This window comes from Camellia sinensis, chromosome 9 (genome assembly GCF_055761805.1).
Source record: "Camellia sinensis isolate YWXY chromosome 9, ASM5576180v1, whole genome shotgun sequence".
In the NCBI taxonomy this organism is placed as follows: Eukaryota; Viridiplantae; Streptophyta; class Magnoliopsida; order Ericales; family Theaceae; genus Camellia; species Camellia sinensis.
The window spans coordinates 97,908,822-97,925,962 of NC_138969.1; the positions used below are offsets into that span (position 1 = coordinate 97,908,822).

Here is a 17,141-nt window from a genome sequence, read left to right on the forward strand (position 1 = left end):
ATACTAATTTTTGACGACTAAAATAAATTTAGTAGTCAAATAAATAGTATAATTTTACTTTAAATCTATGGCGACTATTTGATTGGGTCAGCAAATATATATTTTCGGTAATTAAAAAATACTTTAGCCAGCAATAAAACTCAATTTTTTTTTTTTTATGGAAACACGAAATATTACCGCCCAATTTGAGTTTTATGTTTAATTTTAGTTTTAGTTTTTTTTTTTATTTCTCTATATCACAGATACATACACCAAACAGGAGTGACCAAACACCAAAAAGAGTCTTGCTCTCCCTCTCTCATAGTCCCTCATCGTCAGTCAGTCACTGTCGCTCTTCACTTCCTCGGCTCCCGTCGACATTCAAGTCTCTCTCTCTCTCTCTCTCTCTCTCTCTCTCTCTCCCTCTATTTCCCCATTTCACTCTAACTCTGGGTTTTTTTATGTTGATGTTGTAGGATTTGATTTCTGTGAAATGAGTACATGAGTTTTGATTTTTGTTCTAGATTTAGGGTTTTTTGAACTAATTATTGGTGTGATAGATGAGGTGATTTATTCTTTGAAATGATTTAGGGTTTTTGAATTTCAAGGTGAAGATATATTAAACAAACAAAATGGATTGTAGTTTAATTATACAAAATTTTCTTTCGATTCTTGATATTAACTCCAGCACTAATTTAACAATGATTTTTTCTCATTACTAAAATTGTAGTTCTATTTAACTGCCCCTAGTGTTTGTCTAATTCATTTTCACTTCATAGACTATATATAGCAGCAGTAGTGGGTCTTACTTTTTTCTTTTTGACAAGTAAAATCTATTAACAAATCACCAAGAGGGTATACCTATTTACCACTATAGAGCAAAACAACAAAAAGATCTCTTATTCATGATTGGTTCCACAAAGTGTCTGCAAAATTCATGATTGGTTCCACAATTCCCTGAAACCAACCATACAAGAAACAAAAACTTACTCTCTAATTTAAAGAGAGGTTGTTCCACCCAACAAAGGTTGTCGATTACACTTGGCCTACATAAGCCACATCAAACATAACAAGGTGCCAATAGCCAAGCCCTTTTCCTCTACTTGCCTACTACTCCCTCCTTTCAACAAAGAAATAGGTCCAGCTTTGAAAAACCCAAATATACCTAGGATCATCCCCAAGCTTTAGATAGCTACATATTTGGAGATTTTGACTCTGTTTGTTTTAGGCTGATAAAGAATATAAAATGTTTAGTGCAAATCAAACTCAAACTTAGTGTCATGTAGGCCACTTTTAAAATAAATCTAATTCATGCACTTAATTTTTTGGGTAATTTTTAAAGGATTATGGATTTGAGTAAGGATTTGGGATCGTTTTCCAAGTTGATTCAATGATTTAAATTATTAATAAACATATAAACAACCTCTTCTTCTTTTTTTCTTTTTTTTTTCTATGAGTACACACACAACATACATTCTATTCTACTTCCTTTTACACAACCTCCTTGTAATCTGAATTCAGTCAAAGAGTAATTCTAATCTTCATCAACTCACACAATTCAACCAAGTTGGGGATACAAGCATTAAACACACACTCATTTCTCATCTTCCATAAAGACCACAAAACAGCCAATGGTTTAGCCCTCCAAATTTTCCTTTCCTTTTTCAAGAAACCTATTGCCCTCCTACCAATAAAATAGACTTTCAATTGTACCTAGCAAAGCCCCTTGTACATCCCACCAATTTAACATTGAAGCCCATACTCTCCAAGCAAAGGGACAATGCAAAAGTACATGGCTCATAGATTCATCTTCGTTTTTACAAAAAACACAAAGGATTAGGACATTTCTTTGAAGAACACCTATCCTTTGAAGATAATCAGCAGTCTTAACTTTGCTTTTCCATGCTAACCAACCAAAAAATTGGACTTTCAAAGGTGCATACTTGATCTACACTAGCTTTGTTGTTTCTTCTACTTATGATGATTGACTTGTACCCGAAGCTTTGTTGATTACATTAATGGAGGGATAGTTGAAAAAGTAGAGGTTATACTCTTTTTTGTACGTGTGTGTGTAACACATGCATTTAGTACAAGTAAACAGAGCTCCCCTTAAAGCAATTTTTAGCCAAACCTATAGAATATCACAACAATACCTAAGTTTACTGAGGGGGGGGGGAGGGGGAAATCATAGTTATTTTCATACATTTGCATCTAGAATTTTGTCATAAATGTAAGATTTGTTTTTTGTTATATGAAAGTTTTCACAAAAAAAATTCTTTATTCCCATGATTGCAAACTTACATTTAACCATTTTTAACTCCATTTCTCAAGTTCTCTTGAAGCATATCTCCATATTAACTTTTCTGAATCAGTTTTTTCTAAAATTTTGGACTTGGTTACAAGTTTATTTTTATGTGTTTGTGTAACAAATTGGCTCTTGGGGATGCATATCCTATATTTGAGTGTTTCAAAACATCAAAGAGTTTTGGTTTTGGTGTCAATATTGATAGAAAATTTATGTTTTTTAGTGCATTTGACTGAAATTTGTTTTATAGAATCTCTTGACTTTTGAATGGCTCGGTTCAAGCGAATTTGGTAGATTTGGTGGTATTTTGCGTAGTCATACCTACAATAGCTGCATCATTCTATCTACGGTACATAAAGTACTAACTTTCAAAGTGTGTTTTTGACTTTTTTTTCTTTTTGTTGTTTATCATATGCCCATATATTTGTATTGTCTCTACCTTCTCTTGATGGACTTGGAAATTGCTTTCCTTTTTGTTTGTGTCGTTCTTGCTAAAATTCTCTCCTACTGCTTTTATGATTTTATTTTCTTTGCAGGAGAACAATAGAGAAGGGAGTTTTGATTTCTCTGTAAAGGTAAGGGTTAAGCAATTGATGTTGTGTTGTGTCGTGTCGTGTAGTGTTCTGGTTTTTTTTTTTTTTTTTTTTTTTGGGTGCTAAAATTGCTATAAAAAAGATATAAAAAAAATCAGATGGCAACAATACTACAAGTTTTGGCCTAATCAGATGACTTCTCTATATTGGTGTGGTGTCTACTATGGATTTGCAAAAACAAATAATAAATATAGGTTTATGGAATAAGAATTCTTACCACACTTTATTGGTTTAATGGTCAACATTTGGTAAATTCACAACATTTTCTAAATTGGAGTGTTTCAAAGAAGTTCCAGAGAGATTGTTGGAGTGTTTTGTAAATTTGTTTTTCTCATATACTGAATTAATGGCAGGCATTCTTATAATTTCTTCTATATTTGCACATTGTTATTTTAAATGCTTTAAACTTGAATTCCTTGCATATGAGTTCCTTAGAACTATAGATCAAATAAATCACTATGAATGATATGCTTGTGTATATTCATTTATTGTCTTTGTTTCTAGGTGGTGTACTGTTCTTGGTAATAAATGTTGGAATGAAATGATCATTCCACTATTTGGTTAGCAAAAAAAATACTGAATAGTCATTCCTATTCAACTAACATGGCTGAATTGCCATTTTGTTTGGGATGTATGAAATAGGTATTCCATTCCTTTCACTTTTTCATTGCAACAAAAGTTGCCCCTATAGTACATAAACAAACATTTCATTTCACGGAGCTTCTTCGACAATTTTGTAACGTAACAACGCTAGATCGTGGCATGTCTCCTCACTCACTCATATCTCTACTTCCTTCATCTTTCTTTTTCAAGTCTCATATTTTTGTTAGTGATCTAATTTATTTTCTTTTCCTTTTCTGCTTGATATTTACAATTATTAATATGTGGCTCACTTCTTATTGGTAAGGAAGAATGGTAGGCAACTACTTTCTTTATGCTCTATCAGGTTGCTTATTTTGTTTATCATTATAATTAATTCTTCTATAAGCAAATGGGGATTTCTTAGAATAAAATTTTTATAGTTAGTGCAATCACGTGATCTAATAATTACACCCAAAAAAATTCCAGGTTGATCGAAAATATGTTCTGTTGATTTTCAATTGTGGTTGTATTCTTTGCCTTACCTTGAAAAGTAAATGTGTAAAATTTTATTTAGTTCTACTGTTTGCCTGCTTGTTTTGATACAAATGTCCAGACATGAAGTAACCAAGTTATTACAGACTGTGGAATGCTTCCCCAATGGATATAGCAAAGCGGTTAAAATAAGCAAGGTCTCTGTAGATTCTGGAATTGAAAGGGGTTCCAAACAAAGGTAAATGCTTTATGATTTTATTGTTTAGCAAAAAAAAGTTTTCCCAATTTTTTTGTTTTTGTTTTTGGCCATCTATATCTACATGTTTGATTTGTTTCATCAAGCATATTACCTTCACTTGAACTTGTATACAAATATTTAATTCTTTGTTATGATAAATTTTGATCCTATCATTTTAGTTTTGCAATTTTCAATTTTTTTTTATTAACTATCATACTTTATAAGAATGTTTTGTGTGAGGTGAAATAGTCCTTAAGAATGAATGAATGACCTCTAATTTTGTCTCCTGTAGATCTTCGGGAATCTGAGCAATTCTTTATAGACCACCTTGGTGTTGTGCCAATTACTAGGGAGTAACAGGTCTTTCTAGAGAGCAAGGAGGTCTCAAAACTTCGGTCTCAAAACTTCGTTACAAATTACGATTGTCACCTAATTTTCTTCTTCCCTTTTTTCTTTATATTCTTTTGATTGAAGGTTAAGCCCCTTGGAATTTAACTAAGAAATTAGTAAAAATAACAACAAACAATTATGAGAAAACAATTTTAATAGTTGTGTTTCTTATTTTTTTATTTTTTTTTATTATTATTATTATTATTATTATTATTATTATTATTATTATTATTATTTCAAATAATGGGCACCAACAATAGCCATGAGATGACGTGCCTTGCGTGCAGCCATCTTACTAGTATATTTATATCTGTCAGGGAGATTTCAGGCGAGGGTGTGGGATGAGTCTTCCCAGTCTGGAACACCTATGATGCAAGAGGAAATATCAAGAGAGGTGTTTGGGAAGAAGGGATATTTAAGAGGATTTGGGGTTAGCCCAAAACCCTTTTCCTCCGATTCTAGATCAAATGCTGCAGCACAACGAGAGGTAGAGACGCAAAGACTTTAGATCCGAGGTCGAGATTACTTTTGGCATGAAACATATTACTATTGGCATGGTATAGATTACTAGTGGATATTTGTTTTTTGTGTACAGAGAACATGGTTTTGGTATGATTCTTTGTTTTTATGGAATTATTATTTTAGGTTGGATTATATTTGGTTTGTATGGAATTTGACATTAAAAGAAATTTTTGGATGGTTGAAAGTGAAATAGAAACAAGTATATGTATTGTTTTGTTTATATAGAATACAGGGTGCAGGTTGCACGAAATAAATACAAGTTGTGTAGAACTTAATAATAATAAAAAAAACTAAATAAAGTTTTGGTGACTAAACATTTAGTAGCTAAAAAAAAAAAAAAAAGTGAAGTTGTATGGGACTAACCAATTGCTAGTCAAAAAGAAAATCAATATTTTTAGCGACTAAATATTTGGTAGCTAGAAAGAAACCAAGGATTTTTGGGGATTAAAGATTTAGCAGCTAAAAATAAATAAGACTTTAGGCGATTAAATAGTTTAGTAGCTAAAAAAAATAAGATGAAAATAATTTTTTTTTGGCAACTAAATATTTAGTAATCAAAAATAAATGAGACTTTAGGCGACTCAATAGTTTAGTAGCTAAAAAAAATAAGATAAAAAATATTTTTTTTTTGGCAACTAAATGGATTGTAGCAAAAAATAAAATAAAATGAAAAATAATTTTTTTGGCAACTAAATTCTTTGGTTCCTAAATGTAATACTATTGTAACTAAAATTTATCCATGGCTAAAAGTTTTAGTCACTGAAAACTAAAATTAATTTTATTTGAAAACTTTTGGCGACTAGATGACTTTTGGCTACTAAAAAACATTTAGTCGCCGTTTACTTTTCCTAACAAATGTTCAACGACTAAGCAGGCAATCAAATAATTTAGTCAGCAAAAACTTTCGGCGACTAAATATTGACTTTTGGCGACTAAAAATTTAGTCACCAAAAGTGCCATTTATAGTAGTGTTTACTAAACATAAAACTAGGTGATTTGAATAAAGAAAATACCAATTAATTTGGATTAAATGAATATAGCCATATCTTTTCCATAAAATTAGCTTTCTACACACATGACTACAAACATAACCCATATCAAGCAATATTCAAAAAATCATCCAAAACAATCAATTGAGCACGAAAAGCATATAACTTGCATTATTTAACAAACAATGTATCAAACAAGTAGTCATGCTATGAAGAGGAGGAAACTTACCCCGATTACACTACAAAGCGTCCAACCATGCAAAATATGAATAAAATAGTACATATGATCCTAAATATGCTACTAATCATACAAAATACAAACTTAAGACCAATTTAAGGGTACTATCATGTTTTAATGTACAAAAAGCAACTAACATATACAAATCTAACATGCTGAAATATTAGTGATGCATGAACTGGGCTACATTACATGAAGATTAAACTAATCCTAACATATAAATAATTAAAACATGCAAAAAAAAAAAAAGGAAAAAAGAAAGAAACTAAAACATGTAAGATAGCTATCCTACACGATGCTTTGAACTAAACTAACACCCTAATCATGATCATCTAAGGAAAACATGAATTAAAAGCTAATACTGAAATTAAATAAGAACAAGATTTGTACCCTGATAGTTTGATTATCAAACAGAAAGCAAACAAAAAGGCGAGAATGCCTTGGTTGCAAGCTTCTCCCAGACTTGGCTTTGATTTAATTCGCTTTACTCAAATCCTAGATACACTTTTAGTAATTGTTGTTCAATGTGACAACCTTGTTCCGTGTTATGTTTATAATCTCTAATTATACATGTGTTTATGTGTTATATGTGAATTTGAATCCTAGTTATGAGTTTATTGTGATTTTTGGATGCCTATCTATTGATTGTAGAAATATCTATCACAATATCAGCTATAATCTAAAATTGAGTGCCGTAGAGGTGACAGAAACCGAAATTGGTTAGACCATTGTGATGGGCATAATTTTTAGAGCCTACTGTGAGGTTTGATAAAATTTGATTTAGACTTAATTAATTAGATTTAAATCAATTAATATAAGTTATAATTGATTAGCTTAGTCCTTGTTTAATTAGTCTACATTAATCACCTACTATATCTATGATTAAATGGTGCTTAGGCTCAAATATTTGAGCTCTCCTTCAACAAAATCTACTGAGATAGCTTAGAAGAGTGAGAGGTGTGTGAATTTGGAGAATTGAGCTTTAAGGCTTAAAGGATTGTGAAGATTAACTCAAGTTCTTGCAAGAATTGTTGTAATTGAAGGCTTTAGGTAAGCATTTGAACTTCAATTTATGAAATTAAGTCATTTAGTGTAATAACCTGACCCTCGTACATGTTTTCTGATATATTTTCAGTTCTTGTTTTATGCTTTTAAACGTTTATTGTAAAATTCCAAGAGAAATTAAGGGTATGTAAGTGAAATCCATAGTTAAGGATGTCTATCTGTTCTCCAAGAATCGTATCTGTTACACCTAGAATATTTGAATCAGAAATTGGAAGCCTTAGGGGCTTAATTATCTGATATTGATTTTATATATGTGATCAGCATAATTTTTATGTAATATTAAGCATGGCCACAAAATTTCAATTTCGGAATGATTAAACGATTGGATTTTGTCTTATATGCCCTTATATATGTTTTCTTTATATATGACTATATATGTCTCTATGTATATTATTGAGTTAAGACTTAAGAACTTCTCCATTCAACATCTCCTGGGAGAGGAAATAGAGAGTGTGGAGAAGAAGAATTGGGGGAAACGAAATTCAACAAAAGGGATTGCCAAATTGAGGGAAGTTGTGGGATTTAAATCAAGGTAAGCTCCATCCAACCCATTTAACCTTCACTTGGACTCAAGGAAGGATGATTTCTTGTTTTGACAACTTAGGGTTTGTATTATGTATGAATTATGGTTGATTAAAAGAGGTTTCTTATCAATTGGCTGTTTTGTCACCTAATTTAGGTGTTATGTGAAAGTTACACTTCAATCTTTAGTTTTATGCTAACCCCATGAAGGTATATATATACAAGATGTTATGTTTTATGAATATAAGGACATTGCAAAAGTGATGAAGCTTCTAACATGTTCACTTTGTGTGGTTTAGATGATAATTCATGTTATAGTAAGGTTAGGTCAATGTATTGCATAAATTCCTCCTTGTTTTGCATGTAAAATGTGTTGGTATTGCTGGTTTTTTTGGTTAAACTTCGAACTGCCAAAACAGGGGCACAACCGCCCGAGCAGAGTCACGGCCGCTCGAGCGGAGAAGAAGAAAAATTATTTGTTCTGTTTTGTGTGCTCGACCCTCTGCTATTTTTAGATTATGTTTTGATGATCTTAAGATAGTTATAAATTCACTGGAAGCGTAACGAATCAGGACCTAATTTACCAAGGAAAAAGAAGAACTAATATGCAAGTTTTGATTGTGTACAGGACACACTCCGGGAGGAAGTAGCACGTCATCTCAACACCACTATGAGTAGTAGTACCATTATATGTTTCATATGTATAGCTAATGATTGTCATTAGCATCTTGTTCACAGACGATATGTAATTATGTTCATGTTTTGATATGGGTATACAAAGAAATGGGGAAGATGAAGTGATTCCATTCTTTAAAATTATGGGCCTTTGGCCATACGGTATAAGTAACTACGATATGAAACAAAGTGCTACACGAGATTGAGTGCTACAATGTGAGTCACCGCTAGAACCCGTGTGAGACACCTCTTGAGTTCATACAAGAATGTACAAGAGTTTAATGTCAAATGATTCAAGGGCTCAATGCCACTTTACAAGGGCTCAATGTCAATTTACAAGGGCTTAATGCCAAATGATTCAAGGGCTCCATGCCAATTTATTCAAGGGCCTTGCGCCACTATGTTTACGGGCTTCGTGCCACCATGATTAAGAGTTTGTGCCACACTAGACAAGGGCTTTAAGCCAAAATATTATGTCCAAGCCAATATGTCCCAAGATAAGTTCGAAGACCATTATGAATAAGTACAGATTTAGACTCGCTATATGAATGTTGTATTAGTATACGAAAGTACATGTTTGAAGCTTTGAATATCAGGTTGGAACTTTAATTAGAATTTTAAAATTTCAGAAATTGCACGGTCCGCTCGAGCGTGAAAATTAACCTCTCAGCAGTTTTCAGACATTTCGCTGTCTGCTCGAGCGGAGGAATTCCCGCTCGAGCGTAAAAATCAACCTCCCAGCATTTTTATTAAATTATACAGTCCGCTCGAGCGGCAAAATGGACGCTCGAGCGGGGATCCATTTTCAAAATCATTTAGGAAGTTGCATTTAGTTCATGTTTATGTTCACATCTCTTTCCAAAGTATTTTAGACATGATTTGTGGATCAATAAGTGTCGACAAGCTACGAATCTATATGTATTCTTTTACTATGATTCAAGTTAGGCATTACTTTAGTTATGTATTACTATTCACTGAGCTTGGCTCACCCTTTTTTTTTATATGTCTGTTTCTGTAGGTAACCAACCAGGAGGTCAGCCCTAACCCAGGACGTCCATTCTTTTTGTCAACCTTTCTGAGTCCGGGCATTCGACGAGATTACTCATTTTTGTGAAGCTTCGCTAAGATGTTAACTTGTATTTTAACTACTCATTAAGGTTGATTGAACATGACTTAAATGTTTTTGTAATTGCCCTTCCTTAGGGTTGGGACTGTATACGTATGTATGTAACTGACACTTAATGTATAATTTTGGCTTGTAACTGCTCGTTCTAATGTTCTTGATGCATGTAATCCTGGCATATTAGAGGTAGCTCAATGGAGTTTGGTATATTATTTTAGTTCTAATGCTTCCGTTAAGGCCCCGTATACTATGTATGCTAGTGTATGTGTCCGTTTCCGTATAGGTCATGCCCAAACTTTTAGGGGCGGGTTGGGGGCTTGACATTTAGTTTGTGAATTCAAGAGGAAGTTGTGAATAAGTATAAGAAATGAACTAGAATGAAGGAATTGAAGTCAATTTCATACATGAATGCATGATTTTGTAAAGTTTCATGTTTTTTAGCATCATTCATACCATTTAAGGTGAAATTAGAAGCTATATTGCACATGCATGCATGATTCAAAAAGCCTTGAGGGTGAATGTCATGTATTTAAAGTGTTGGAAAAGAATTTGGGTCAAAATAAGACATGCATGGTGAATTATTCATGTTTGAGCTTCAATTCTTGTAAATTGGTTGATATATTCATGTTTGTAGTGGTATAGCTAAAGTATAGAACATATCATGCAAGTTACACCCTTTGAATATGTGTTTTGAAGCTCAAATAGAATTATGAAAATTCCAAAAATTTGACAGACCGCTCGAGTGACCACATGGTGGCTCGAGCGCGCATTACGAGCTCTCAATATTTTTGTTGGCATTGAAGGTTGGCTCGAGTGATCGAGTTAATGCTCGAGCGACCTTCTTTGATATTAATTGTTGGCTCGAGCGAACGTCGAGCCTAGATTGAGACCATCCAGTACTTTTGCAGACCAAATAGTCCGCTCGAGCCACCAATGTTACATTCGAGCAAACTGTCTTGTTTCAAGAACTTTTGAAATGCCATATTCTATTTCGATTTCCATTCTCTTTCATTTTTTAGTATTCTTAGGCATACATTGGGCATTCTAAATGAATTAAAGAATTAAAAAAAAATCCAAAGAAAATTAAACAAGTTTAGGAACAGATGGAATAACATTGTGATCCGAATTGTGTATGAATTGTGTAGGAGCGACCACAACGAATCAACCAACCGAACACTGTGAGTAATATCTTACTATACATATTTTCGTTATACTCTAGTTTCTAATTGTCCATATACGGTAAGCTTTTCTAAAACTATGATTTTGCAAGTGTGAATGAGTTTCCATCTGTCTAAACAATTCGATATCCATACAAGTGAATAATGTGATATGAATATGAACAATGGACCCAAGATCTATCTGTATAATCAAATTGTGGACCCAAGGTCATTATGTAGCATTGAATAATGGGCCCGAGGTCGTTCAGTGTATCTGAATTGGGCCTAAGGTCATTTTGTATATTTCATAAGGTGGACCCAAGGTCGTTCTAAATTTTTGATAAGTCTAATTGACTAATATGAAATGATTGAATGGCCATTATACTATTGTAAATGATTAGATCCAAGGTCGTTCCATAAAAGATGATTGAATCTGATCTATGTATTTGTTAATTGTTGGACCTGAGGTAGTTCTGTTAACTATTGGGTCCAAGGTTGTTCTGTTGGAAATGATTGAAACTGTACCGTATATCTGCTATCTATTAGATCTAAGGTCGTTCTGCCATACTTTGGACCCAAGGTCGTTCCGATACAAAATTCTTATTGATATGTATATGCTTATCTGTTAAAAAGTGGCTCATTCACTCAACCCCTTTACTTTGGTATTATTTACTGAGCGTTAGGTCACTCTACATTTATATATATATATATAGGTGAATAGTGGGATGTCCAATCCCAGCCCTAGGGGAGCTGTGAGAAATGCCAGATTTTGTGAAGTCAGCCCCAAACACCTTACGAATGAGGCTTTTGGTCTTTTAATCTTTTGACTTCCTGTTTCCTTTTGTTGGTCGCTTGACCATATATATAAATATTGTAAGCTTTAAGTTGTATCTTAAGAAACGTTTGAGTGGTCCTTGAATTGAAACAAGAACTCCATAACTATCTGTTACGTGAGTTATTATATATAAATGAAATGTTTTTGTTATGCCATATATGCACAGCTCATCCCTATTATTAAATATGATTTGATTTCTTTCTGAGGTCGTACGTAATCTCATGATTACTGGCCAGTTATGATCCTAACCTATGGGAGGCTTGTAACAAAGTCCATGTTGACATGTTTTCACTTCCACTCGGCAATTGGAAGAGGTTGTAATAATCCCACAGGTCTTTGATGTTTGGCTTTGACTTATTGGCAGGTTAGGCACTTAGTCACAAATGAAGCTACATCCTTCTTCATACCCCTCCACCGAAACTGACAGCTCAAGTCATGGTACATTTTGGTGCCTCTCGGATGTGCAAGACGTAAGTTGTGGCATTTCTGAAGAACTTCATCTCTCATAGGTTTAGGTACAAACAACTGGTCAAAATAACGAACACTTTCGTTGGCATAAATATTCAAACCCTTCTCTTCTTTCCCTTGGAGATTCTCTCCCGAATAGTCTCCACTTTTAGGTCACCCTATTGTGCTTCCACAACTCGTGTAACAAGTGTAGGTCATGCAACGACGATGAACAGAGTAACCAGCTCAGAAGGCTCATGAAGTTCTAAGTCAAATTCAATAATATCCCCATCATCTTCCATTCCCTCACTGTTAGACTAGTTATGTCATTTACAGATTTTCTACTTAAAGCATCAGCCACAACATTGGCTTTTCCGAGATGATAGTGTAATTCAAAGTCGTAATCCTCCAAAACTCAATCCATCTCCGCTGACGCAAGTTCAAATCTTTTTGAGAAAATAAGTATTTAAGACTCTTATGGTCGGAGAATACTTCAAATTTCTGACCATATAGATAATGTCTCCAAAGTTTCAAAGCAAAAACAACAGCGACAAGCTCTAGGTCATGCGTCAGGTAATTTCTCTCATAAGTTTTTAATTTTCGAGAACTGTATGCTACCACCCTACCCACCTGCATCAAAACACACCCTAATCCTTCCTTAGAAGCTTCACAATACATCGTATACCCCAAGCCACGTTCTAGAATAATGAGAATAGGAGTAGTAGTCAACGTAAGCCTTATTTCCTGGAAGGATTTCTCACAAGCGTCACTCCAAACAAACTTTACTCCCTTACGAGTTAACCTAGTTAGAGGTGATTCTATGGAAGAGAAATTTCAAACAAACCGGCGATAATAACCAGTTAGGCCTAGGAAACTATGAATTTTAGAGGCATTTTTAGGTTGCTCTGAATTCTATACAACTTCGATTTTTGAGGAATCCACTGTAACCCTATCCCCAGAGACTACATGGCCAAAAAACTTCACTTCTGGGAGCCAAAACTCACACTTTTCATATTTTGCATACAAACGATGTTCCCTAAGGAGTTGTAAGATAGTGTGGAGGTATCCCTCATGCTCCTTCTCGGAAGGCAAGTAGATGAGAATGTCGTCTACAAAAGACGACTACAAATTTGTCAAGAAACTCCTGGAAAATTCAGTTCACCAAGTCCATAAATGTAGCTAGTGCATTGGTCAAACCAAATGGCATAATGAGGAACTCATAATGACGTATCTAGTACAAAAGGTTGTCTTGGGAATATCCTCCTCCCTAACTCGCATCTGATGGTAACCCGACCTCAGATCTATTTTTGAAAAACAACGTGAACCCTTAAATTGGTCAAAAAGATCATCTATTCTAGGTAAGGGATATTTATTCTTAACCGTAACTTGATTCACTTTGCAATAATCTATACACAATCTCAACAAGCCATCTTTCTTTTTAGTAAACAGAGTTGAAGCTCCCCACAGTGAGGTGTTGGGGCATATGAAGCCCTTATTTAGCAATTCTTGTAACTGTTCCTTCAGAACAACCAACTCAGTTACCACAAATTTGTATGGCAACATGGAGATAGGTGTTGTACCGGCACCAAGTCTATGGAAAATTCAACCTCCCAAAGAGAAGGTAATTCAGTGAGATCCTCGAGAAAGACATCTCAGTACTCATAAACTACTCTAGGAAACCCATTTCAAACCTTACCACTCCCATCGTCTAAAAATGCTGCCAAAAGAGAGCTAAATTCGCCTCGCCCACATGGGTGATACAACGACGGTAGGAATCTATCAATCCTATCCCCCAGAAACGAAAAACAGTCACCACCCGATGTACATACTATAACTTTCCTACGATATTAGTCAATGATAGCTCGGTAAGAGGACAACCAGTCCATGCCGAGGAAAACATCAAAGCCTGACATATCTAACAATACAAAATTCAAAGGAAGTTGTCGACCAGCGACTTCAATTATACACTCAAGACATCCCCGATTCAAGACAACTTTACTCCCAACAGGTGATTTTACTATAAGCAGAGACTCTAGTCGTTTACTTTCTAACCCCAACAAGGATGCAAATGCGGTTGGTATGAATGAATGAGATGCCTCAATATCTATCAACAAACTGGCCCAGGTATTGAAGATAAGATATGTACCTCTCACAACAGATGGTCCTGAAGACTACTCTGATGTGGTGATAGCATACACCCTTCCCTGTGACCTCTGTTCTCTCAAATCGCCTCTCGAAACACAAGCATGTTGTATAGATTGTAAAGATGTAGACCCGTGTACTGCCCTAGATGACTGACCTTATTGGGCTGGTTGATGAGACTGTTTTTGCCCTTGGTCCGTCTGAAAACCTCCTGACTAGCGAGATCCTGATACTCCGGCTGACCCTGCTTGCTGTGGACAAAACTTCTTTAAATGCCCTGGTTGACCGCACTACTAACAAGACGGTGTTTGGGCCCTAGGTTGGGGTGGGATATGAGAACGAGCTAATTGTGTTTGAGCCCCTACTCTCATACCACACTTTGAAGCTTTATGATCCAGTTGGCCACATATAAAACAAGCACCACCAGTTTGACCCGTCTTCCCTAAACTACCAATCGTCATTGAATCGGAAAACTTAACTTGTTATGGTGATGACTGATAGGACGATGAACTCCTAGTCTTTTTTGAAGACCCCGAATTGCCTCTAAACTCCTGATACCCCAGCCTCTTGGATCTTTGTCTAGCTTCCTCCGCCTCCACCACGATTTTTACATGAGTAGCGGCTTACACAAGTCGGTCATAATCCCTAATCATATTACCCACTACCTTCATTAAAATTTTTGGTCTCAACCTCTGCTCAAATTCTAAGCATCGGCGTTCTTCAGCTGCTACCAACTCAGGTGCAAAGCAGGATAAGCTTGTAAATGTGGCTTCAAACTCTGCCACAAGTGTATCGAGCTGCAATAGTTCTTCAAATTGTCTCGTCAATCGTTCCCTAGCAGTAGAAGGGAGAAATTTCTCTTGTAAGGCGTGCGTGAGTGCCTCCCAAGTGTGTTCATCATGATTTTTGACATATTTCCACCATTGCACGATCTCTCCTTTCAATTGGTAAGTTGCTAACGCTACCTGTAACTCATCCTCACAAATATCCAAAATCTCAAATGATTTGGCAATTTGCTCCAACCACTCATCAGCTTTCATAAGGTTAGGCCCACCACTGAGCTTGGCAGGATTTGAACGAAAGAATTCATTTTTCAAAGAGGAGGCTTGAGTTTCTCTTTCGACTATCCTAGCTGCTTGCTCGGCTCTCAGTATTTCCATGGACTCTCTAAGAGCCCCTACCATCTCCTAGGCCAAAGCCCCCATTGCATCTTAGGCCGATGGAGCAACTACATTGTTCTAACCCAATCATTCTTCTTGTGGAGGGATCTCTGGTTGGGTTAGAATATTTCGGCCTTCCCAACGAGGTCTGCCACGGCCTCTAACACGCCCAGACATCCTATAAGGAATAGAGATAAAATTAAATTCAAGACTCACCTCTCATAATTAAATACTCCGCTAAAGATCTAATACACTACACACAGTTTAGACATATGCTTATGCATGTATCTACTTCTACATAAGGAAAATCACATAAACACATAGTCACATAGAGCACATACGAGTCACTCTCCTAGGATACCAACTAGTCCCATGGCGCTCAAGGACCTCCAAGTGGAAAATGCATTGATCAGGTGCCTTTCCAAATGGATTTCAATGAATGCAATGGACACTAGTCATATCCTAGAAGCTTAACCCCATACCCACATAACCACATAAACACATTGAGCATGCAAAGCACGTAAGCGTCCCATCCTAGACTATTAAACCTATGGTGACATACGTCACTTCCCAAGAGCCCAAGGTATTCAAACCCGGCTAGCTTTGATACCAAATTGTAACGTCCTCAAATTATTTAATGACACAACATCCATCAATACATAATCCACATCAAAAGATCCTCTTTCTTATTGAACTATGGCTTGCAGTTACAATTTTGTATTTGACATATTAAATACAATTCACATAAATGACAAAGTTCAACAAATTAGAGGATAAACAAAAGAAATTGCCTTAATGGCTTACAAAAGTTCAAGGCTTGTCCTTGTTATAACAATGATGGACTCATGGTCCCAAACACACAAGCCCTAAGCTTCCATATCTATGCATCCATGAGCCTTGGCACTCCAATCAAAACCAAATGAGTATGCTTCATTTCACGGAGGAGGTGGTACTTCATCAATTCCTGAAATGTTAGATAGGGATGAGCTATATGCCTAGTAGAGATACATTTAACAGAGTATCTAGTTATTTGAACAATTTACATGGCACTATCACAACCCAACACAATGAAAAGTTTAACTTCAAAAGTAATAGGAGTAAGAAAAGAGATGCATTTCCATTCCCTAGAAAACTCTTCTCAACACCAAAGAGGGGGGTAAATATGCCATGCATCCCTCGTAGGAGTCCCATCCTACATATACGTATGGATTAATAACTAAAACTATCCCCACATTTGCCGGCTATTAATACGGCAAGTGGTGGGCACCTAAAATCATCCATTTTTCTACTTTTGTCGACTATTATACGACACGACCAGTGGACACCCTAAAACATTTTTCCTACATTCGTTTGGCGATAAGCTCAAGATAGGGCAATTGGGCACCTTAACTCCCTACGTGGGTACCACAACAACACATTAATACATTATCCTCAAAACTGACTCTCTACCTAAACCTGTACACTATTTACCACCTCTTTTCTACCACCTTCCATGCAACCAATATTCACAAACAAATGAGATGGAAAGCTCAAATATATAACACATGGAGTAACAATTACTATAATTATTATCATTATTCATATAGCTATTAAATGAGAAATCAGTCAAAACATTGAATTGGTGACGTTAACTGAACGTACTAAAATAACATTTTCATTTGAGATCTCAAATTCAATATTCAAACTG

At 35.3% G+C, this 17,141-nt stretch overlaps 1 protein-coding gene and 1 long non-coding RNA gene across 3 annotated transcripts; one reads left to right on the top strand and one right to left on the bottom strand.

The window, feature by feature from the left end:
* The first annotated feature begins 237 nt into the window (after nucleotides 1-237).
* LOC114291051 (uncharacterized) lies at nucleotides 238-5,033 on the top strand. 2 transcript variants are annotated; one of them, XR_014340121.1, is made up of 4 exons: nucleotides 238-364; nucleotides 2,821-2,859; nucleotides 4,073-4,189; nucleotides 4,897-5,033. It is a non-coding gene; the product is annotated as an uncharacterized LOC114291051 (long non-coding RNA). The 2 variants fall into 2 exon arrangements; XR_014340122.1 differs by lacking the exon at nucleotides 2,821-2,859 and having other exon boundaries at nucleotides 288-364.
* Nucleotides 5,034-14,917: 9,884 nt separating this feature from the next.
* LOC114291034 (uncharacterized) lies at nucleotides 14,918-15,478 on the bottom strand. Its single transcript, XM_028235027.2, has one exon. It carries the CDS (start codon nucleotides 15,476-15,478, stop codon nucleotides 14,918-14,920), a length of 561 nt encoding a protein of 186 aa, XP_028090828.2.
* Nucleotides 15,479-17,141: the final 1,663 nt, after the last annotated feature.